Source organism: Lygodium microphyllum, chromosome 11 (assembly GCF_053477565.2).
Source record: "Lygodium microphyllum isolate KBCC chromosome 11, Lygodium_microphyllum_v1.1.10, whole genome shotgun sequence".
Lineage (NCBI taxonomy): Eukaryota > Viridiplantae > Streptophyta > Polypodiopsida > Schizaeales > Lygodiaceae > Lygodium > Lygodium microphyllum.
This window is the reverse complement of record NC_141145.1, coordinates 29846944-29872189: the sequence shown is the minus strand read 5'-3', so window position 1 is coordinate 29872189 and position 25246 is coordinate 29846944. Positions and strand designations below refer to the sequence as shown.

Genomic DNA, 25246 nt, shown 5'->3' with positions numbered 1-25246 from the left:
CTCTCCAATGCAAGGTACTTTTGATTCGTCTTTTGTGCCTTCTTCTTTTACCTCTTCTGTTTTACAATATACTGCTAGAGATCATGTGGAAGAAAGAGTCTAGTCTGTTGACTACGGAAAAGGTCCTCTAGAGGACCAATTCTTGTATGCTAACACACGTCGCGGCGATTATAAGAAAAAGCCAGGTAACTCTTCTTCTGTCCTTCCTTCTTTTCCGTCTACTTCACATAATCAGATTGAATTTGGTGTTCCTTTCACTTCATTACATGGTGTATCTGTGAGAGTGCGCTGCGGAAGAGGAAATACGAACACGGAGGGAGAGAGAGAAAGAGAAAGCAGAAAATGAAGGAAGAAAATCTGCACTGACTGTAATGAATGCTGAATACAAAACTGTGGACTGATCAGTCCCTGCATGCAGCCCGAAGCATCAGTGAGGGCACCAGATCAGGCTGATGATGATGGCAGCACCACCACGGGGGAGAAGGAGTGTCGGAATCTGCAAGAAGACAAGTGATCAAGTGGGGAGGGGAGCTGCCTATAAATAGGCAACGGACAAACCCTACCCCTAACCCTAAAATGGGCGCAAACCCTAAAATGGGCGCAAACCCTAAAAATTCCCTAAAATGGGCGCCCCACAACAGTGACCAAAAAGTGGCCGGACAGCCAGTGGCTGCCCACTAAAAGAGGCCAAAAAGAAATACACAACCTAAGATAGCCAGTCGAGAGTGACTAGCCGCCCCCATCATAACACATGACAGACATGTCAGAGCTCCTAATGTCCTCGTCTGACTCAGACTGAGGCTCACAGGCAGGAGATGACAAAGCATGACAAACATGACTGCTAACACCCCCTCTCAGATCCTGGATGTGGCTGAAGGCCAAGGGAGAAACGGATCCTTGGGTGGCAAGAGGAATGCCAAGGTTGATGAAGTCCGTCGATGTAGACTGCCCCGCTGAAGGAGCTCCTCACGATCCTAGAAAGCCCCCTCTAAAACACTAGGGGCCAGGGAATCCACAGCCGCATCACCGAGATCGTCCCCCTCTGAAAGGGATGGGAGGTACGAGGGAACCACCGGAGGAGAGGGTGGGGGATGGGAAGGAACCTGTGGAATAGAAGGTGCACAAGCGGGAACGGGTGTAGCAATAGACTGCCGCGGAGGACCCTGCATCAAAGAAGGGGAATGGAGCCTGTAAAGCCCGCTCTCCTGCCAACCTGTAGATAAGACAGCTCCGGTAAGAGAATCCTCAATAACAACGGCATGCTCGGTGAAGATCACTCGTGTGCCAAGCCTCGTAAGGCCATAAACTGAGAGGAGGGGAAGGCCCAAATCCGGAACATGTAGGACCTGTGAAAAGGAGCTCGAAGGTCAGTCAGTAAACAAAGACAATGTGCCAACACCACTAATAGGCACCGATAAAATGTCACCAACAGTGACTGAACCCTCTGATGGACGGAGATCCTGTAACAAATCACCTCGGGGAGTCGTATGACTCGAAGCACCACTGTCCACTAACCAAGGCTGCGCAGAAGACACTGCAGCCACAGAAGAAGGATCCTCCTCCAAAGCATGGATATGAAGGAACACTGACTCATGGGTAACAGCGGGTGTAGAGGTAGAAGAAGGCTCCGATGTAGATCCACCCTTCGCTCCGGGACGAAGGTGAGGGTACTTCTTCCAGCATTTCTCCTCGGGATGTGTCCCTTTCCCACAGTGTGGGCACTTCGGTCTCTCTGAATCTGAGTCAGAGCCTGAAGAACTATCCATCTTCTTAGCCTTTGACTTTTTCTTCTTCTTCTGTCCTCCCGAACCTGCAACAAAGGCTCTAGTGGAGTCGGATCCACTAGCACTGACCTCTCTGAGCCGCTCGTCATGCTCCAAGACAAGCGGGGATAGCTCCTCCCATAGAAGCTTCTCACGGGTCCTTGATGTAAGAAGGCTGGTGTAGAAGACATCAAAACGAGGCGATGGCAGCTGAGTCAAAACAATCATAGCCATGCCTTCAGAAGATATCGTCCGACCGAGGGATGCAAGCTCATCCCTCATATCCTGTAATCTGTTGATGTGGTCCTTCATGGAAGGACTATCATCAATAGCGAGCATCCGCAACTTCTTTTCGAGAGAGATCCGGTGGGCAAACGTCTTCTGTTGATAGAGAGACGCGAGCTTTCTCCACACGTCTGCTGCAGTCTTCAACCTGTGAACATGAACAAGGACAGAATCCTGCAAACTCAGAAAGAGGAAAGATCTGGCTCTAGAATTAAGCCGATCCCATAAGGTTGCACGATCCATAGATGTCCCATCTGCGGGATCCACCTTAGGCAGGGGAATAGGAACAGAAACAAGCTCCCAAAGATCGAAGGAGTCCAAGATACACTCCACCTTGCAGGACCATAGAGAAAAGTTGGAGCCATCCAACCGGTCCTCTTTGGGCAGCTGAGGAAGTACGGGTACCTGTACAGGGGGTACCAAAGGCTGCATCTTCGGCCCACTGGAAGGGGCTCGCCGAGATACATGAATAGAAGGGGGACGGGAAAGAGGAATAGACTCCGGACGACGGTCCTCGTGATAGAAATCACGCCTCCGTTCAGATGAGTGTCGAGACAAAAGCTCGTCATCTGAGTCATCAAAGCCCGTAAACTGATGAGAAGACATCTTCGATATCTGCAAACACACCAAAACACAACAAGGGAAGGTTGCTGGTGCCGAAACACAAACACCAGAAGCTCCTGAGCTGGCCGTCTTGCACAGAACGCAAGGATGATGTCAAACGCAAATGCTAACAATGCAATCACCACAGAAAAACAGCCTCCTGCCTCAAAACGCCAGTAAGGAAGATGTCGCCCAGCTGTTGGGGAGGCTGCCTGGCTGAAAACGCAAGCAGGTAGAGGTTGGTGATGACGTGGCAGCCACTGGAGAAGGCGCCAGCAGCAAACGCAAATATTTGGGACCTCCTGGAAGGGCCGCCTTGGCTGTTGGGGATGACGCCAGCAGCAAACGCAAAGAGGTGACACCAAAACAGGCCGCCTTGATCAAGAAGATGGTGCAGAAGGTGACACCTCAGCTGTTGGAGACGTCTTGACCAGCAAACGCAAAGTTGTGGGTGTTCTCCCGCGTAAAGCTCAGCTCCGTGTACTCTCCTTCGGCTCTGATACCATGTGAGAGTGCGCTGCGGAAGAGGGAATACGAACAAGGAGGGAGAGAGAGAGAGAGAAAGCAGAAAATGAAGGAAGAAAATCTGCACTGACTGTAATGAATGCTGAATACAAAACTGTGGAATGATCAATCCCTGCACGCAGCCCGAAGCGTCAGTGAGGGCACCAGATCAGGCTGATGATGATGGCAGCACCACCACGGAGGAGGAGTGTCGGAATCTGCAAGAAGACAAGTGATCAAGTGGGGAGGGGGCTTGCCTATAAATAGGCAACGGACAAACCCTAACCCTAACCCTAAAATGGGCGCAAACCCTAAAAATGCCCTAAACTGGGCGCCCCACAACAGTGACCAAAAAGTGGCCGGACAGCCAGTGGCTGCCCACTAAAAGAGGCCAAAAAGAAATACACAACCTAAGATAGCCAGTCGAGAGTGACTAGCCTCCCCCATCATAACACATGATAGACATGTCAGAGCTCCTAATGTCCTCGTCTGACTCAGACTGAGGTTCACAGGCAGGAGATGACAAGGCATGACAAACATGACTGCTAACAGTATCATCATCTTTACAGTTTCATTTTCAATCTTTAAATGATAAAAATGAACAAAAAGAATATGCACCTCATACACCTCACTTTCAAAACCCACCCATCCCACCACATTCTTCCGCTACTTCACCACTTCCATTTACACCATTTACATTTCCATTTCAGACACCTCATGTCGCACCGCACATCACACTGGGGGGTTATGGAAACATAGGCACATCCTTTAGGACCTCATCCTTCCCTCAACCAGGTGGTGTTCCACCTACCTCATACACACTTTCGGGATCATTGCAGCCTAGGTATCCCACTTAGTCTCTCCGGAGTGTGGATCAGTTGCCTCCACAGTTTGCCTCCATGGCATTGCCTAGTGGACCTTCTGGTCATAATGCTGTGTCGCAGCCTTACTTTGAACAAGGCTACTGTGTCCCAGTGCCTCCACCTACACCGGCACCTTATGGAAACATTCATGTTCCAGTGCCTCCACATCAATCGGCACTCATTGGACATTCACAGCCTACTTCTGCCTACCCACCTCTTCCCCCTCCTTTTTACTCTTATCAGACACTCTCACCTCCACCATCTTTCCCACCATCATCTTACTCCACCCACCCGACACCTCATGGTTCTAGCTCATCTTCTGCCAAGAATGCGTTTAATGACAAGACTCGTTTTAACGGGTCAAACTTTATGACTTGGTCGAATTTGATGAGACATGTCCTTGATTCACAAAACCTATGGGATTTAGTGCAGGGGTTGGAACCCCAACCCGATCCCGCATTTGTTCCATACGAGGTCGTCCACTCATGGAAGGCTAGGAATGCCTCCGCTATTGTCGAGCTAATGCAGGACTTATTGCTAGAGTTTCATTCTCAGGTTCAACATTTTGACTTAGCGTCAGAGCGATGGGCACACTTGACTGATCGCTATGCGGCTCGAGATAGGATCCATCGTATTAATCTTGACCATGAGCTTCAACTTTTCAAAATCACTAACCGGGATGACTTGAGAGTCAAGTTGCCTAAGTATCGACGTCTCCTCACTGAATTCTCCACTACGGGGACTCCCAAGTCCTCTGACGATCAAGTCACATTGTTCCTAAATAAACTCCCCAAGAAATACTTCAATTTTGTGAAAGGAATAGTTTCAAAGCCTACCATGCCTACATTCTATGAATTTGAGTGTCAGTCATTGCGTTATGCACGGTAGTTCGGTCAGTTTCCTATGAATTCCTCTTCAGAGGGGGGCTCTTCTTGCTCATTCTCAGAAAGGGCAACAAAGGAAGGGCAAACCAAACCAAACCTCCACTCAAAATCAAAATCAAACTCAAAAGCTAAATCAATCTGGGGATTCTCAAGGAAACTCCTAGTCACAACTCAAACCTGGGTGGCAGAATGTACCTAAAAAGAATAGGTATTGTCAACATTGTCAAAAGGCTGGCCATTTTGACGACAAGTGTTGATCAAAGGCACGAGACACAGCACCAAAACCTAAGTCTCAGACCCCCACCCCTCAGTCAGGCAACCCCCAGCAGGGGAGACAGGGTGATGGCAAGGGGCAATTTAAAGGTCAGACTCACATTGCCACCGCACTGTCATCTTAGTCGATAACGTTCTCAACTCCAGAGGGCTTGTCTAACTAGTCTGCAGAGGCCCATATCGTCTCCATAGAGACATCAGATGCAAGTCTCATCCACATCTGTGAGTTGCCTCCCGAGGAGGTTACTGCAGAGGCCCACTTGTCACAACTCTTTACAAACAGAATCTGTATCCTTTTTCATTAATTTGTCTATATAATGATTTATTAAATTTATTTCCTTTGCACTAATTAGATATAAAGAAAAGTGCATTGGAGCTGGCCACTGATGAGTGGTCACAGGTTATGGTGGACCCACGCAATGGGTTAGAGAAAAGATAGTTCACACTTCCACCTATATGGCCCGATTGGGCGCCTGTGACTAGAACTCACGCATATTAGGGTTAGACTCGCACAAAGAAAGGATTGATGCCTTGAAGTGTGGGCTAGATCCACCAGAACAAACAGTTACAATCAACAAGATGGCATGATCATGAAATGCTTGTATAATGTGCATGTGTGGGCTGAAAGCTTGAAATGCACATTTCTTTGCATAGGAAAGTCACATGAAGATTCGGATACCATTTTTGCGATGTACATGGAAAAAGCTTTCATATGACACCCATATTGGGAGGTCCCTAAATTTTAGGAGGTCCCTAAAATTTAGGAGCCTCGAATTAGCCTAAAAATGCTAGTCCTAAAAAATAGGGATGTCATTCTAAAAATAGTAAGTTCTGTACTCTGACTGTGCTTACTAAATTTGATTGTTTCTATTCTTGACAGTATTCAACCCTAAAAGGAAGGCCATAGAGAAGAGACAAGTGTCAAGACACTTGTCACACAAGTTTCCAAGTGTCCCACCACTTGTCACATCTCATGACATGTGGCTGGACACTTGTCTTGTGCTACTCCACTTTCCCCTTTTGTACTAGCTCTCCCCTCTCCTATAAATAAGAGCTCGTTTTTCTTCATTCAACATCATTTTTCTTTGGTGTAAACTCATGTACAGCATCCACAGATAGCCAGAAACTGGCCCCATCCATCCCCATCATCATCCCCCACTTCTCCATTATCAAATTCCTCCATATTCCCTCTTCTATCACTGCTGTTTTACAGGACAGCAAGCCTGTAAATTCATTACAGCACCTCCTTCTCGAGCTCTTTCTTCCATTTTAGCTACAAGAAGCAAGCCCTATCCATGTATTGCTGATCAACGATGGAGAAAGGCTGAATTTCCTTTTTTCTTCTCTCATACTGTAAAGAAATCAGTTCCTATCATTGCATAATAGATAATGCATGTACATCTTTGCATGATCTTGTGAGAGTGAGAATTACTTCTTCTCACTCTCAGATTGATTGTAACTGAGCTCTTCCCTAAGGGACTTGGGTTGAGCAGAAATACAATCCTTCGGGGGGGGTTGCCCATCTTCAACCCTCAATCTTGTCTCCATTACTTTTACATTTTCATGGCTGTAATTTTGTGAGTAATTTTCATTTTCAGCTTTAAGTGTTCATTCTCTTTTATATTAAATCTTGAAAACAAGCGAATATCATAATTGTTAAGCATACTACGTTGTTCGGGGCGTTTACAGTGGTATCAGAGCTTTGGCTCGGTCCTCACCCCAACACTGGTAGTGCTTACAATTATAAGTTTGTTGTTTTCAGCCCTTGCATTGAGTGCTTGAGCATATTTTTTTTCCTTAAGAGTCTCAATGGATCAGTCGAGTGCTATCCTTCAAGCCATTCAAAGTCTTAGAGAGGAGAATCAGCAAATTCGTGACCAACTTCTCAAACTAGAGAAAGTTGAGAATCCCAAAGAATTCAAGGAAAGAAGCCCATCTACTTCAAGGAGACAAAGCCATACCAATGAAAGGAGCCGATCAAGAAGTCCAACTACTTCTAAGAGGCAGTCCCATTCTACTTCAAGAAAAAGAAAGAGATCGCGTCGAAGCTCATCCTCTTCTTCAAAGTCATCTGGCGCCTACTCTGATGGACCCTCTTCTAGTAACGAAGAGTCACACCCTTCTTGTGGAAGACCTCATCATCATCAAAGGCGTCGACATTCTTCACCCTCGTCTCCATCTTCATCCCCATCAAGCACTTCATCATCTTCAACCTCAAGATCCGAGCATGGACGAAGGCATAAGAAGAAGAAGAAGACTAAGTCACTATCTCAACTTGAAAAGAAGATCAAGTTCAGTATGTATGATGGTTCCCGAAATCCTGATCTTCTTCTGAAGTTTATTCGTCAATTTCAAATTTTGTATGGTCGTAACAAGTATAAAGAAAAAGAAAAGATTAAGTTTGCAGCTTTACATTTAACCGACTTAGCCCAAACTTGGTGGACGGGGTTGGAATATGATCATGCTACCCCAAAATCATGGCGGTCCTTTGTTCGCCTGATACAAAGCCAATTTATTCCTGTTCATTTCAAAAGAGATGTAAAAATGGAATGGGATCGGCTTTGGCAAAGGAAAAATGAGTCACTTGGTGACTATACCAAGAGATTTTGGGAGCTACTTTTGAAGGTCCAACATTTCAAGAAGATCAGCAGTTCGGAAAAGCTTAGGAAGTTTCAAGGAGGTTTGCATTTTAAACTTCGTACTGCTCTTAATCATTATCATTGTTCTAGTCTCAGGGAACTCATTGACCATGCTGAGACATGGGAAATGGAGCACAATGGCAATAAATCATTCCAAAAGAATAATAATAAGAGAGTAGCTGATGATGAGGAGTATTCAGCCCCAAATGAAGGACAAAAACAGTGGCAAAAGCAGCCATCAAATCAAAAGAAGATGAAGCCCTATGCACCTCCTAATGCTCCTCAATTTCGCTCCAATCTATACCCACAAGCAAAGCAATTTTCCGAAGAAAAAAAGCAACGCTTCATGAAAGAAGGGAAGTGCTTTAAATGTGGACAAACAGGCCACATAGCGAAGCAATGTCCAAACAAGGGACAAAGCAAGGTTTCTGACAACAAGCCTAAGTCGCCAGTGAAAATCAATGCTATCAGTGATGTAGTTGCAAACACAACTCACACTCCAGAGACGCGCAAATTATTAAAAGCTTGGGGACAGCTGCAAGGTAAGGAAGCACTATTCTTGATAGATCTTGGGGCGAATGAAAATATTATTTCCTTGCAATTAGCTAAAGAGCTTGGATTAAAGAATGAAGAGATAGACACTCCAGCAGAAGTTCGCCAAGCTTTAAATGCTGATGAAGGTGACACAGTGAAGACTGTGATTCCCTACATTGGCAAGCTCAAGTTTCAAATTCAAGGCTACAGTGACGAAGATACCTTCTGTATCGGAGACCTTGATGGTTGCGATGTGATTCTTGGCATGCCCTGGAATCATAGAGTAGATTCAACCATCTTCTCTCAGAAAAAGAAGGTAGAACTCACCAACAAAGGCAAGAAGTACGAGATCCAAGCTGGAGTTTCTGGAGACACCATACCTATGGTAAGCCATATGCAAGTCTCTAGAGCAATTAAGGATTGTGTTCAATGTTGTCTGCTTTATGTCACTGATGTAAAAGATAATATGAATGCTGAAAACCAAGAGCAACTTCAGCTCTTGGAAAAGTATAAAGATTGTTTTTCGGAAGATCTTCCTTATCAGCTTCCCCCAGAAAGGCCAGAAGACCATCATATTGATATTATCCCGGGCAGTTCTCCTCCTAATATAGCACCATACCGTATGAGCCGTCCTCAACAAGAAGAAATCAGAAAGCAAGTCGAAGACCTACTCAACCGTGGGCTAATTAGGCCAAGTAGCTCACCATTTTGTTCACCGGTTCTTCTTGTTCAAAAGAAAGATGGCACATTCAGGATGTGCATTGATTATCGAGCCCTCAACAAAATCACTGTGAAGAATCGGTTTCCTATTCCCAGAATTGACGACATTTTGGATCGTCTAGGAGGCTCAAAGGTTTTCAGCCGCATTGATCTCAAGAGTGGTTATCATCAAATTAGGGTAATACCACAAGATGTACACAAAACTGCTTTCCGCACTTCATACGGTCTTTATGAATTCTTGGTGGTTCCTTTCGGATTAACCAATGCACCAGCCACCTTTAATTGAATGATGGAGCGCATCTTTAGAGAGCATCGATAATATGTCGGTACTTTCTTTGATGATATTCTTGTCTTTAGCAAGAATGAAGAGGAGCATCATCAACACTTGGAAATTGTTCTACAATTACTACAACAAAATCAACTCTTGGTAAATGGTAAAAAGAGTGAATTTTTCATGCATAAAATAAATTACCTTGGGCATGTCATCTCTTCTGAAGGGATTCAGATGGATCCTGAAAAGATCAGGATAATCCAAGAATGGCCTCATCTTCGTGATGTACATGAGGTGCGATCGTTTCTTGGCTTATGTTCTTATTACCGCCGCTTCATCAAGCATTTTGCACATATGGCTTCTCCACTTCATGACCTTACAAAGAAAAAGATCTCTTTCCAATGGAAGGAAAAAGAGAAGGCAGCCTTCACAAGGCTGAAAACAGCTCTTACTTCTGGACCTATTCTTATCATTCCAGATCTGGTAAAACCATTTGTGGTGGAAGCAGATGCTTGCGGTGATTGTATTGGTGCAGTGCTAAATCAAGAAGGCCATGCCGTAGCCTTTGAAAGCCGCCGTCTAAATGATGTGGAGAAAAGGTATGACATTTATGAAAAGGAGCTCTTAGCAGTGGTTCATGCTTTAAAGATATGGAAACATTATCTTTTAGGCAATGAATTCCTTATTAAAACCGATCATCAAAGCTTGAAGTATTTCAAGACTCAAAACCATTTGCAAGAGAAACATGCAAGATGGGAAAATTTCTTGTCTATGTTTCATTTTCAAATTATGTACACTCCAGGGAAACAAAATGTAGTTGCTGATGCACTTTCTAGAGTGCCTCGCATTGCAACTATTACAGTGGCTCATCATGAAGATTTTCAAACGATGAAGAATACTTATGATGAAGATACTGATTTTGCAGCAATTTGGTCAAATTTACAGCAAGGAGGTTCTCATCCAGATTATTCCATCAAAGACAGTTACCTTCTCATGAACAATCGCCTTTGTGTCACTCTTCCTGTTCGACAAAAGGTGCTTAAAGAAAGTCATGAACCTCCTTATGCAGGGCATAGAGGGAGGGCACCCACTCTAAGTGCAATTGAGCGCTACTTTTATTGGCCAACATTACGAAAAGATACACATAACTTCATTGAGGCTTGTCTGGTATGCCAAAAATCCAAATATGATAGGCAGAAGATTCCAGGATTGTTGCAACCTCTTCCAGTGCCCAAAGATCCATGGGAATCTATCACAATGGATTTCATCTCAGGTATTCCAAGAACACCTCAAGGTCATGATATGATTTGGGTCATAATTGATAGATTCAGCAAACAATCACATTTTATTCCATGTCATAAAACATTGAAATCCGCACAAGCTGCAAGACTTTTCATTCAACATATCTTCAGATTACATGGTATGCCTTCTGAGATCATTTCAGATAGAGACTCCAAATTCACAAGTAACTTTTGGCGTGCTTTATTTGAGAATTTGGGAACCACTTTAAAGTTCTCCTCAGCTTTTCATCCTCAAACTGACGGCCAAACAGAGGTGATGAATCTCACTCTTTTGGATATGTTGAAAGCTTATGTTAGTGAACATAAGTCACAATGGAAGAAATATCTTCCATTATTGGAGTTTGCTTACAACAATACAGTGCACTCATCCATAGGGAAAGCTCCAAATGAAATAGTACAGGGTAAAGTGATTCCTCCTCCAATTATTCGCACTAAAGATAAGATTTTTGCTGCTGATGAGTTTGCTTCAGATTTAAAAACCGCAATGGATCAAGTTCGAGCCACTATCAAAGTTGCCCAAGAGTGACAAAAGAAGCAAGCAGATAAACGAAGAATACCTTTGGCTTTTGAAAAAGGTCAATATGTCTTGCTAAAGTTTGATAAAAGCAGGCTCAAACAAGGTTCTGGTCAAAATTCATCTTTTCCAAAGCTCTCCAGTAGATACTTTGGACCCTTCAAAGTGATTGAGAAAATAAATGAAGTTTCTTATCGACTTGAGCTTCCTACTCATTGGAAAATACACAATGCTTTTCATGTAAGTTTGCTAAAACCTTACATAGGACCAGAACCAAAGGAACCCATTACTGAAGATCCCCCAGAAGTTGAAGAAACAGAGCAACTCTTGGAACCTGAAAAGATTTTGTTTCTCAAGGATCGAACCACGAGAAGTGGCCTTGTGACACGAAAATTCTTACTAAAATTCAAGAATCTACCCACAACAGATGCACAGTGGGTAGATGAAAAATTCATGAAGGATTACCCAAATATTCTACAGCAATATCAAGAAGCTTTTCAGCTGAGGACAGCTGAATAAAAGCCAGAGGGCTGTCACAACTCTTTACAAACAGAATTTGTATCCTTTTTCATTAATTTGTCTATATAATGATTTATTAAATTTATTTTCTTTGCACTAATTAGATATAAAGAAAAGTGCATTGGAGCTGGCCACTGATGAGTGGTCACAGGTTATGGTGGACCCACGCAGTGGGTTAGAGAAAAGATAGTTCACACTTCCACCTATATGGCCCGATTGGGCGCCTGTGACTAGAACTCACGCATATCAGGGTTAGACTCGCACAAAGAAAGGATTGATGCCTTGAAGTGTGGGCTAGATCCACCAGAACAGACAGTTACAATCAACAAGATGGCATGATCATGAAATGCTTGTATAATGTGCATGTGTGGGCTGAAAGCTTGAAATGCACATTTCTTTGCATAGGAAAGTCACATGAAGATTCAGATACCATTTTTGCGATGTACATGGAAAAAGCTTTCATATGACACCCATATTGGGAGGTCCCTAAATTTTAGAAGGTCCCTAAAATTTAGGAGCCTCGAATTAGCCTAAAAATGCTAGTCCTAAAAAATAGGGATGTCATTCTAAAAATAGTAAGTTCTGTACTCTGACTGTGCTTACTAAATTTGGTTGTTTCTATTCTTGACAGTATTCAACCCTAAAAGGAAGGCCATAGAGAAGAGACAAGTGTCAAGACACTTGTCACACAAGTTTCCAAGTGTCCCACCACTTGTCACATCTCATGATATGTGGCTGGACACTTGTCTTGTGCTACTCCACTTTCCCCTTTTGTACTAGCTCTCCCCTCTCCTATAAATAAGAGCTCGTTTTTCTTCATTCAACATCATTTTTCTTTGGTGTAAACTCATGTACAGCACCCACAGATAGCCAGAAACTGGCCCCATCCATCCCCATCATCATCCCCCACTTCTCCATTATCAAATTCCTCCATATTCCCTCTTCTATCACTGCTGTTTTACAGGACAGCAAGCCTGTAAATTCATTACAGCACCTCCTTCTCGAGCTCTTTCTTCCATTTTAGCTACAAGAAGCAAGCCCTATCCATGTACTGCTGATCAACGATGGAGAAAGGCTGAATTTCCTTTTTTCTTCTCTCATACTGTAAAGAAATCAGTTCCTATCATTGCATAATAGATAATGCATGTGTGTTTGTACATCTTTGCATGATCTTGTGAGAGTGAGAATTACTTCTTCTCACTCTCAGGTTGATTGTAACTGAGCTCTTCCCTAAGGGACTTGGGTTGAGCAGAAATACAATCCTTCGGGGGGGGTTGCCCATCTTCAACCCTCAATCTTGTCTCCATTACTTTTACATTTTCATGGCTGTAATTTTGTGAGTAATTTTCATTTTCAGCTTTAAGTGTTCATTCTCTTTTATATTAAATCTTGAAAACAAGCGAATATCATAATTGTTAAGTATACTACGTTGTTCGGGGCGTTTACACCACTCGTCATAGCCGAGCACTTCAGCTCAAGTTTGGATTGTGGACAATGGAGCTACACATCACACGACTCCTATAGAGGACATTTTCTGTACCCGAGCCCCTGCAGCCGAGCGGGTCCGTGTAGGAAACAACTCCTCGGTCAAGATTCAGGCTCAAGGTTGCGTCAGTTTTGCCACTGACAAGGGTTCGGATCTGGCTTCACTGGACAATGTATATCATGTTATCTGTTCAGCAGCTTTGCCGGTTGGGGCGAGCAGTTTTCTTTATAGCGACCACAGTCAAGGTCCTTGACTCTCTGATTGGTTTAGTGATTGCTCGCGATGAGGCACAGTCTAATGGTCTATACCACATGACACACTTTCTGACTGAGCCGACCGCCGAAGGCTCCCTGTTCCATAGCTTCTAGGTCTTAGCCACATCTCAGGAGCCTACGCACAATGAGCATCTTTGGCATTTTCGCTTAGGGCATCTTGGTTATGACTCACTTTATGAGTTGTCACGCCGTGCGCTGGTTGAGGGCCTTCCACGCCTGAAGCTAGCTCGAGATGTCTGTAAAGCCTGTCAGCTCAGGAAGCAGCACCATATCCCATTTCCTCAGAAGTCTACACATAGAGCTGAGGATCCTCTTAGACTGATTCACATTGATCTTTGTGGGCCGACATCCACAACTGCTTTGAACGGTGCGTTGTACTTCTTTTTGATAGTGGATGATCATTCTTGATACATGTGGGTGTACTTCCTCAAGCATAAGTCAGATGCTTTCACATATTTTTCTGCTTGGATGTTGTTGGTTCATAACCAAACCGGTCATCGTGTTGGGTGCATGAGGAGTGATAGCGGTGGTGAGTTTATCTTCCACGAGTTTTTCGAGTTTCTACAAAAGCATGGCATTTCTCGCCAGCTCACCTCTACCAACTCCCCCTCTCAGAATGGAGTCGTAGAGCATAGGAACTGCACAGTCATGGAAATGGCACGCTCTATAATATTCGCAGCAAAGCTTCCTGAGCGCATTTGGGTCAAGGCTGTTAACACTTCGATGTATATCCTCAACCGGTGCCCGACTGCGGCTCTTCCTCAGAAGACCCCGTATGAGACATTTTTTGGCTCTCGGCATGTTATTTCCCATTTCAGAGTCTTCGGGTGTCATGCGTACACACGGCCACTGGCCATGCCTCTTGATCCTACTGTCCACTTGTCGAAGGATACCCTAGGACAGCCCTTCAATGCACACACCTATCGTTCTGTTGTAGGAAAACTTCTTTGGTTAATTCACACTAGGCTAGATTTAGCTTACTCAGTCAGTATTTCACAGCACCTAGGATGTCACATTGGATTGCATGTCTTCGTGTGTTGCATTATTTGCAGTGTACTTTTTCTTATGGCTTGACATATGGTTCTGGTTTATGTTTGCAGGGATACAATGATTCTGATTGGGCAGGAGATCCTGACACCCGGTGTTCCCATGGCGGCTACCTCTTTACCTTGAGCACGGCTCCCATTTCTTGGTCCAACTATAAGCAAGAGACGGTGGCGGCTTCCACGGTCGAGACTGAGTACTGGGCTCTCTTCGATGGCACCACTGAGGCCATCTATTTGAGGAGTTTACTGGCGGCGCTTCATTTTCCATGTGACTCTCCCATAGTTGTCTACTGCGACAACCAGAGTGCCATTGCCCTTGCGGGCAATCCGATCATCACACCATGGACATGACATGTGGGAGTCCACTTCCACTTTTCCAGAGAGCAAGTTGAGCTAGGTACTATTCGCCTAGAGTTTGAGCCTTCATCAGATAATTTTACAAATATCTTGACCAAAGCGGTCAACCGGCCGGTTCTTCAGTACCTGCTACCCAGGATCGGCTTAGGTACACCCTCCCCTACCTCTTCAGCTTGACGGGGAGAGGGTGCTTTCCTCTTGCTTTCCCTTACAGTTTGAGAGGGGGCGGCTCCTACTCTTGATCGTGACAGTGATGATACTTACAGTTTTTTACACATTACATTCACTTATTCTTTTGTATTGTATTATGGACATTTGTAACTTTATCCGCACTATCAGGATGACCTGATTGTAAAAGGGCACTTTGACAAGCGAACATTTCCCCTGCGAGGGCACTGTCCCAGTGGCACCGTTGCACAGCATATTGCATGAGCATGACATCTTGCATCTCCCTTTGCATTACCCTATGCATTCACATTCTGTTCATGTCAACATGCATCGGTGCACATTTATCCATTTTCGGTCTTTTGGAGTGGTCGACTCTAGGATCCACCATATTCGTAGCATAACACATGGCAGTTCTCCTAAAAGCAGTTTCCCTACCCTTGCTTGCTTGCTTGGTTTGCTTGTCTTGCTAAGCCCACCGTTTTTTTTCCTCTCACATATTCAACACATGATTGGCACATACACTCACTTTTATCATCCTTAGGCACTTATCCTCGTCAGTGCGAGGGATTGGCTTGCTAGTTTTGTGAATAACTTGGGTTTAAAACTCTCTTTATCTTTTCCTATATGTCACATAATCGGCCGCTACCCCTATATTACTTATGTATTTTCAAAACACTTTCAAAAAAAAAAAAAAACAAAACAAAACAAGCAAATCCATTGTTGATTCCATCCGCCTTTGTAAGCCTTGGTAGGCCCTTGGGCAGCCGACGAGCACCCTTGGTCCGATGCCCTGACCTCTCTAGGGTGATCACTTGGGCTCCCTTGGTAAGATATCCATCGCCTCTATAGTCTTGGTAGGCCACTGGGCAGCCAACATGCACCTTTTGTCCAATGCCCTAGCTGCTTTCGGATGGGACGCCTTGGGGTAAATCAAAATTTAGACTGGCCTACTTTTCTCGGCTTATTTTGGGCCTGAGAGGGGATATTGTGCTAAGAAATGCACTTAGCCACTTAAACAACCCCAAAACGTGCTTATTTTAGGCTTATTTTAGCCAAAACCCTAAAACGGGGAGCAGATCGAGAAAGTTAAGTGGGAGAGGATCTAGAACCCTAATTTTCTATAAATTGGCAGCCAGTCCTCCACTCTTTTACAATCCAGTCACGAAGGACATCTCAACCCTTGTTGTCCATCACTGTTCCCTACAGTCCGGCACTTGTTTCCAGCCCTCCACACGCTGATTGTTATTGTTTCTGCCTGGCGACTGACTGCTGTTCATCCGCATTATTGTCGTACAACCTGCCATGCCAACAAACTGCTGCGTTTGCAGGCTCTAGCTACCACCCTGACAGTTTTCTCTCTCCTGTCTGCAGCCGCTCAAGTCTTTCTCTCTCCTGCACGCTGTCCTACCTGCATTTCTAGTCTTTCTTGTTAGCCGTCATGTTTATCATGTCTTTGTCATCTCCTGCCTGTGAGCCTCAGTCTGAGTCAGACGAGGACTTTAGGAGCTCTAACTTGTCTATCACTTGTTTTGACGGAGAAGGTAGCTCATTCTAGAGCACTCAGTTTATTGCACAGTCGGGATTTTATGTGCATTTCCCGGGGCAGTTTCTGCATTCTTCAGCCTGCCTCACCTGCCGGACATTCTCCACCCTTTCCGGGATTTTTCTGAGCATTCTTGGCATTTTTACCAACATTAAATGCTGGTCCGACATATTTATGGCCTCAAATTTCAGGTCGGCCAATTTTTGGGTTTTTTGGCTATTTATAGCCATTTCCCACTTGGCAGTCAATTGTATTATCATCTTCCCTCCTTCCTTGGCACGTGCACACTCCGACTCCGTCATCTTCCTCCGTCTTCGGTGCTGCCGTCATCATCAACCTGATCTGGTGCCCTCATTGACGCTTCGGGCTGCGTGCAAGGACTGATCAGTCCACAGTTTTGTATTCAGCATTCATTACAGTCAGTGCAGATTTTCTTCCTTCATTTTCTGCTTTCTCTCTCTCTCCCTCTGTGTTCGTGTTTCTTCTTCCGTTGCGCACTCTCACATGGTATCAGAGCCTAAGTGAGAGCACAGAGGAGAGCTTCCATTGCAGAGGACACCATCAAGTGCAGCCTTTCTTCCCTCCTTTCCAGCCCTTGGCAGTGCTGTCCAGGCTGAAACGCAGCCTTCCATACCTGTGTTTTGTTGTTTTGCAGCATTAGGAGGAGTAGGCAACAGTTTTCTAGGTGTTTGCAGCCTGCGTTTGCATCAAACGCAGCCAACAGGAGGTGGTCAACATCAGCAGAGGAGAAGGCGTCATCATCTGGAAGGTGACAGTTTTTTTCTCCAGGCGGCAGCATTTTCTTTCTCCTCTTGCAAGCAACAGCATCTTCTGGGTCTTTTTTGACATAGGCGGCTCCATCTTGACTGTTTGTTGGTTGCAGATTGTTTGGTGATTGCAGATATATACAAAGATGTCTTATCACCAGTTCTTTGCTGATTCAGAGGATGAGGTCTCTATTCCTTCCTCTAAGAGACGGAGAAACTTTCGTGCTAGTTCACGCGACGACCGGAGGTCACCTAGCCCATTTGACCGAGATCCCTCTATTCCCCATTCTCTCCATGTTTCACAGAAGGCTCGTTCTGCTGGCCTTCATATGCCGTCCATGGCACCCTCTATACAGGTGCCCATACTCCCTTCTTTGCCCAAAGAAGACCAGCTTGATGGTTCCAACTACTCGCTTTGGTCGTGTAAGGTGGAGAGTATCCTTGATACCTTCGATCTTTGGGAGTTTGTTACCCACCCTATATCCCGTCCAGTGGAGGATCCCACTGTTGGATCATCGATGGATCGTGCGGCCTTATGGGATCGGCTCAACTCACGAGCTCGATCTTTCCTCTTTATGAGCTTACAGGATTCTGTCCTAGTGCATGTGCGCAGGTTGCGGAAAGCAGCGGAAGTGTGGACAAAGCTTGCTTCTTTGTACCATCAGAAGACTTTTGCCCATCGGATTACTCTCGAGAAAAAATTACGGATGCTCGTTGTTAATGATTCTTCTTCCATGAAGAATCATATCAACAGGTTGGAGGACATGAGGGATGAGCTTGCATCCCTTGACAGGATGATCTCTTCCGAGGATATGGCCATGATTCTTTTGACTCAGCTGCCATCTCCCCGTTTTGATGTCTTCTACACCAGCCTTCTTACATCGAGGACCCGTGAGAAGCTTCTATGGGAGGAGCTTGCCCCACTTGTTTTGGAGCATGACGAGCGCGCCAAAGAGGTAGCCAGTGGATCCACCTCCATCAAAGCTTTCGTTTGCAGGTTTGAGAGGGGGGACACAAAAGAAAGGGAAGTCACGGGCTAAAAGACAGGAGAGTTCTTCAAGTTCTGACTCCGACTCGGAGAAGCCTAAATGCCCATATTGTGGGAAGGGGACACATCCAAAGGAGAAATGTTGGAAGAAGTACCCTCACCTTCGTCCAGGAGCGAAGAATGGAGCTAAAACATCTGAGCCTTCTACCTCTATTCCAGCGGTTACCCATGAGTTAGTGTTCCTTCATATTGTTGACTTGGAGGAGCCTTCTTCAGTGGTTGCCTCATCTTCTGAGAGACCTTGGCTGGTTGATAGTGGAGCTTCTAGTCATATGACTCCCCAAGGTGATTTGTTGCAGGATCTATGCCCTTCTGAGGGTTCAGTCACTGTTGGTGACATTGTTTCAGTGCCTATTTGTGGTGTTGGCACTTTGCCTTTATTTCCCGACCGTGCATCGAGCTCCCTTTCCGAGGCTCTTTATGTTCCTGACTTGGGCTTTCCACTCCTCTCAGTCTATGGCCTTACTAGGCTTGGTACCCGGGTTGTCTTCATCGAGCAGGCCGTTTGTATTGAGGATTCTTCTACAGGGGCTGTTATTGCGACAGGTTGGCAGGAGAGCGGGCTTTATAAGCTCCATTCCCCTTCTCTTATGCAGGGACCTCCGAGGCAATTGTCTATTGCTACACCCGTTCCCACTTGTGCACCCTCTTTTCCACAGGTTCCTTCCCATCCCCCACCCTCTCCTCCGGCGGTTCCCTCGTACTAAGTCAGACGAGGACTTTAGGAGCTTTGACTTGTCTATCACTTGTTTTGACGGAGGAGGTAGCTCATTCTAGAACACTCAATTTATTGCATTTCAGTGCATTTTCTCCTCCAGTCGGGATTTTATGTGCATTTCCCGGGGCAGTTTCTTCATTCTTCAGCCTGCCTCACCTGCCGGATATTCTCCACCCTTTCCGGGATTTTTCTAAGCATTCCTGGCATTTTTACCAACATTAAATGCTGGTCGGACATATTTATGGCCTCAAATTTCAGGTCGGCCAATTTTTGGGTTTTTTGGCTATTTATAGCCATTTCCCACTTGCCAGTCAATTGTATTATCATCTTCCCTCCTTCCTTGGCACGTGCACACTCCGACTCCGTCATCTTCCTCCGTCTTCGGTGCTGCCGTCATCATCAGCCTGATCAGGTGCCCTCACTGACGCTTCGGGCTGCGTGCAGGGACTGATCAGTCCACAGTTTTGTATTCAGCATTCATTACAGTCAGTGCAGATTTTCTTCCTTCATTTTCTGCTTTCTCTCTGTAGATGCCCAGTATACTACGAAATCCAAGACGCTTCCACTGCCTATTCAGCGAAGGATTCGGACCACTCTCCAAGGTGATGAAATTCAAAGACCAGAGATGCCTGGGGCTCTTTTTACTGGAAATACGACGCCACAGAGACCATCTCCTACGAACCACGGAGCAAAGACAAGGAGCCACCAACCAACGCACACTCAACGAATTCTACCAAATACCAACTACTCTCCCCACCACCGAGCCCCCACCAGCCCAACCGGCCTCCTGACCCCGGGGGACCACCTTAGAAATAGCCACAGCGAGAGGCAAAGCCCGGCGCCCACGCCCCGCCGGCCCCCGTCCCCGCAAAAGACACATGTCGAAGATACAAGGGATACTACACCACCATCGGAGGGCCCTGCCCCACTGCTTTAGTCTCTCCATGTTAGACCGACCCATGCGAAACATCCTAGGATGAACACTCCAGGAGCAGTTCCACACCGCACTGGGAGTACCTCTAGATTGTATCTAGTCTAGATATCATTTTGTACCTACTCAATTTAGTTCAACATAGCATAAATGTTGGCTTCACTGGAACTTTTGAAATCTCCTAGACATTTTGTATGCAACATTTTGGTCTCATAGGCCAACTTGGCCTATTGTAGATGTTAATATAACTTTCTTCTTTCTTCTTTCTTTCTCTCTCTCTCTGTTCGTGTTTCTTCTTACGTTACGCACTCTCACATTTCTCTCTCTTGCAAGCTGTCTTGCCTACGTTTTCAATCTCTCTCTCCTGCAGGCTCTATTTTTAGTCTTTCTCTCTCCTGCAGGCTCCGTTTTTTGTCTTTCTCTCTCCTCACTGCTGTCTACATCAGATCCAGCTTCTCACTGCTACGTTTGCTAGTATTCGACATCCGGAGGCTGCCTTACTACGATTCAGGATCTGTTCGGAATACGACACTCTCTCCAGCTCATTACCCCTGCCTTGATTCTAGAGATACAGGAGTTCGAGGTTCAATGTTCATTCACTACATAGTGTGTTTGCTGCATGAGCATCGTATTATTAGTAGTCATATCATTTCATTTATTCACTGTGTTCATTGTCTCTGAGTTACTCTAACCCTAACCGTAACCGTGCTCTTTTTATCAGTCTGTGCTTTGTCGTACAGTTTCTGTTTATGTTTCTGTGTTAGGGTATTTTTCTTTACAATATATAGTTTAGACATTATTTTCTATTCATCAACTACGTATTGCTTATTCTCCACTTAGTAATAGGATTAGATGACAGCTATTTTCTCTCTCTCTCTCTCTCTACAATTTTATACCTGCACAATAAGTTTATCATAGCATTAGATGGTAGCTTTACTGGGACCTGGAAAGTTTCCCAGACATTTTGTATGTAACGTTTTGGTCTCATAGGCCAACTTGGCCTTTCGTAGACGTTAATATAACTCTCTCTCTCTCTCTCTCTCTCTCTCTCTCTCTCAACCAATGCATTTGCTTCTACAAAGCTGCACTCTGTAAATTGTCCTATCAAACCCCAAAAATGTTGGGCTGCTGCCAGTGGATATCCACCAAAATGCAAAAACGAAAGCACAAGTGGCTTAAACTAAAACATAGATGTCTCTAGCTAATATTGGTTTGTGGTCAACCAAATATCAAGAATTTCAGAGTCCTCCAAGGCTAGAAACAATAAAAAAGTATTGACAAGTAAAGAAAGTAGACACCTTGCAAATAGGGATGTCCACAAGACTGAGACACAGCTGCTCCAGCTTGATCAAGGCCTAATATGCAAGTGTGCAAATCTGCCAAGCACAGCAAGATACTGGCCAAAACAGCAATAGCAAGCTTCAAAATTGTGAAGGTATAGCTGAAGGGGGTGCGTTTCAGTATCCTAACACCTTGCCTAGCCTAAAATTGCTCTCCCCCATGCATCCTATTGGAGCAACCTGATCAGGCACCAAAATTGCAATTGTGTCTGTAGAAGAAAATGTAGGCCTTCAGCACTTTGAACACAGGTATGGCAATGATACCATAGTAGAATGTGCACAAAAGCAAGAACAAGTGAAAAGAACATGAAGCATCATAGAGCTAAAGAAGAATGAACAGCATGTACCAAACTAGATAGAAGTTAGAACTATACAAAGCTTCTAATGTCCCCCACTAACTCAAAATAGGGCTCATATACAAGAGATGACCATGACCACTAGCAAAAAAGTGCATCATCACTTGGGATATGCTCTCTAGGATTATGCATGATTTTGGATGGGAGTTCAAATAGCATAGTAGAACCTCCTCTAGAACAATAAGACAAGACTATTGGGGACTCGTCACACCATAGACTCCATATACTACAAAGAGCAAGTGAAAATGCTTGAGGAGGGCAGAAAGCACCATTGCTAAAACCCATTAGAGGTGGGAGAGATGGCTACTAAGTATTATACTATAACACCTTCTTTGTTGGGGTCCACAACCAGGCCACCAGGTCATGAGGTAGCTATAGAGGCAGTATGACAAAGCATCACAAAGTTGTATTGCAGATATGGATAGGTCACTAATGGCACCATCCATCAAGGAGGACCCTCTCAACACTTTGGCAGCCTTGCAAAACAGCAAGTGCCTTGTGGGGGTCAGTCTGGGTGGTGTTGTTGTTGTTGGGCATGCAACACACACACACACACACACACACACAAATGCTTACAATGCAAACAACTGCAACAGAAACCAACTAAAACGCTATAATCAAAACTGCCAAATATGGGTAGGAGCAAGTTGAACTGAAGAAGCCTGAGTGTGTTAGCCCGGCAATGTCTTTATAACAATTTCAGCTTCTTTAAGGCGTGTAATGCAGCAATCTTATATGAATTTTACCAGCTGGAGAATATTAATTCCCAAGTCACTGTGTTTTAACAATGCTCCACATATTATTTCTGATAATTCTCAGTTGAAGATAATCCACATTGCATATTAATCTTCGAATTGTAAAATCTCGTTATGATTATCGGCAAAGCTGTGTTTTTGCACCGTCTCTAATATTTTTTCTAGCATTCCACATAAGGTTATGAGCAGAGGTCCTGACAAAACATAGACAAAAGGAAGTGTGTGGAAGTGAAGGAAGACGCGTGCTTCTTTCTTTTGTATTTTCTCTTGTGACTGGAGTTAACACATTGTACGTTCATGATATCAAGCACACAGTATGAGACATATTACAGCAAAGTCGAAAAGGTGATAGGCTTACAATCAACTGTGCTTTCTTGATGTCCGGCATTGGAGCGTCACCATTGGAGGAAACCATAGCTTGGATCAGGCTTTCGAGGATCTTCCATTCCTGAACAAAGTGGCGCTGCAAGACCTTGTAACATTCATCAGGCTCGGCGGCTTCCGCCTGAGAGACTGCTTCATCCGATAGGTCCAGCATTTCGGTGCACGCGATCGTCCTCTCCCTCCGTGGTGTTCTTCGTTCGCTGAGCTTATTCCCGCGTCTCCGAGGTTCAAGATCTATCTACTCATCGTTCGGTAACCCTCTGTCTTGGAGCATGAAGCGAACGAGGAGTGCAGCAGTCCTAAGTGAGCATTAGCTTTCATGGTAAAGTCACTTGCTCTTGAATATTCAGTTCGTTCACATACCACTTTTGGTAGTTTGTGTGTAGGGTAAAGGGGCCAGTCGTGGAACATCTAACTTGATGCACGACGACCTCTCTCTCTACGATGAAAGTTTCGTAGCCATGTTGCTTCGCAAGTGATCACATGATGAAGGGGAAGTAGCAAAACAATTCTCTACAAATGATGCTACATCGCGCATCAAATATGTGTGTTGCTTCGCAAGTGATCGCGTAATGAAGGGGAAGTAGCAAAACAATTTTTCACTCTCACGATGGCAAATCATACTGCATCGCGCATCAAATATGAATTCCCTGTAAAAAAAAAAAACAAGCCCTTTATCTTGAAGCGCAAGTAGGCCAATCATTCGACATGGTGACCGAGTGATGAAACATGATTTTGAACCCACATCCCCACTCAACAGGGTAGCCAATTGCAGTTAACCACTTACCCCTCACACATTTATGTGTTTTTACTGACCAAAAATTGTTTTCTTATAGGCCCCGACAACACCAAGCAATATTTTATTATTGGTGGTCATTCTCCAATATTATGTGTGTATGTGTGTGAACTAGCACTTCCCACTAGGACTTGCACAAGCGCAAGTCATTAGGATGCATGTAAAGCAATTGTGTTTAAACCCCCTCCCTCCTCTCTCTAAACACCTTCCCTATTAACTATACCTTGAACTTACTTCTTCCAATATAAAAATAGCGTATTACCTTTTCTCATTATTTAGCATAAAAATATCATGCATTTTGCAAGAGAAAAGGTAAATTATCTAAGTTTCATTTCAAAAAAAGTAAACCATGTATGCCACTTAGATTAGGCTCAATGTACTTTATGGTTTATTGCCAATGATATCTATGGAAAATTATAACTCTCAAGAACTATGACTTCATTGAAAACCTCCTATTAAGAAGAGGTAAAGGATCACCTAAAGCTAAAAAATGACCACCATATTTTCCCCTTTCTTGATTTTCACATTTTCCAAAAAATGTAAGATAGACTAGAATACTATTGCCCTAACCAAGAACCAAATGAGGCTAATGTTCAATGCCTTGCAATGTGTCTACCATCAATGTTGCAAATGTCTCTACTTGCCAAAGTCAACATGAAAAGTGTGTCATGGAAATAGATAACTTAGTTTGATGCCAATACTTGACTATGGATATTTTATAAATTCCCTCATGACTATGGATATTTTATATCAAAGTCTCAACTATAATCATCATAACTAGAGCAAATATAACAACCATGTAGATGCAATGGCATTAGATTTAGCAATGGCTCTTCGCTACACACTCACTCACTCACTCACTCACTCACACACACACACACACACACACTCTCTCTCTCTCTCTCTCTCTCTCTCTCTCTCTCTCTCTCTCTCTCTCTCTCTCTCTCTCTCTCTCTCTCTCTCTCTCTCTCTCTCTCTCTCTCTCTCTCTCTCTCTCATAAACAATTGATGTATCATTTTGCCTCCTATTTTTTCAAACAAACCTTACAAATATATCTTTACCCACAATGTGGTTTACATTAAGATTTTTAAGTGTAAGCCCATGATCAATATCATATTTTCAATGTGTTAACTATAATTTCCCATGCTCTTTTCACTACACGCATACACAAAGAATATGTGTAAGCATAACATATGCACAAATACACAAATCTCTTAATAACGCATGAAAGCCTAAATGTATATCTCTTACGATGTCACCACTTGAGGCATACTTGTATATAAATGTGCAATGCAAATAGAACATTAGCCATCCCATTTGAACTATATATGGGATAGTCTTAAGCATCGCATTAGGATGTTGTTTGTGATGCATGTTCTATGGCTATAATTTCTATTGTTAATGTATGTCTTGGGTTATGAAGAGTAGAAAATTTCTATGGCTATAACTTCCTATGACCACCTCCTTCTTTTTACAACGTTATCTCTCTGATGGCACACTAGCAGCCACCATCAACTCCTACTCAGGCCTAATGATGACAAATCATAAGCATAGAAAAGTTAGAGGGAGGGCTACTTGACTAGATATGGCAAAAAGGAAGAG

General features: G+C 44.2%; 1 protein-coding gene across 1 annotated transcript in view; it reads right to left on the bottom strand.

Moving 5' to 3' along the window:
• TTN1 (ARM repeat superfamily protein) overlaps positions 1 to 23271 on the bottom strand; it is a 79812-nt gene extending 56541 nt beyond the window's left edge. The window contains exon 1 of the mRNA XM_087687460.1: positions 22822 to 23271. Coding sequence (XP_087543586.1) covers positions 22822 to 23001 — 180 coding nt within the window. The 5' untranslated portion in view covers positions 23002 to 23271. The remainder of the gene's footprint in view (positions 1 to 22821) is intronic.
• Between the last annotated feature and the right edge of the window lie 1975 nt (positions 23272 to 25246).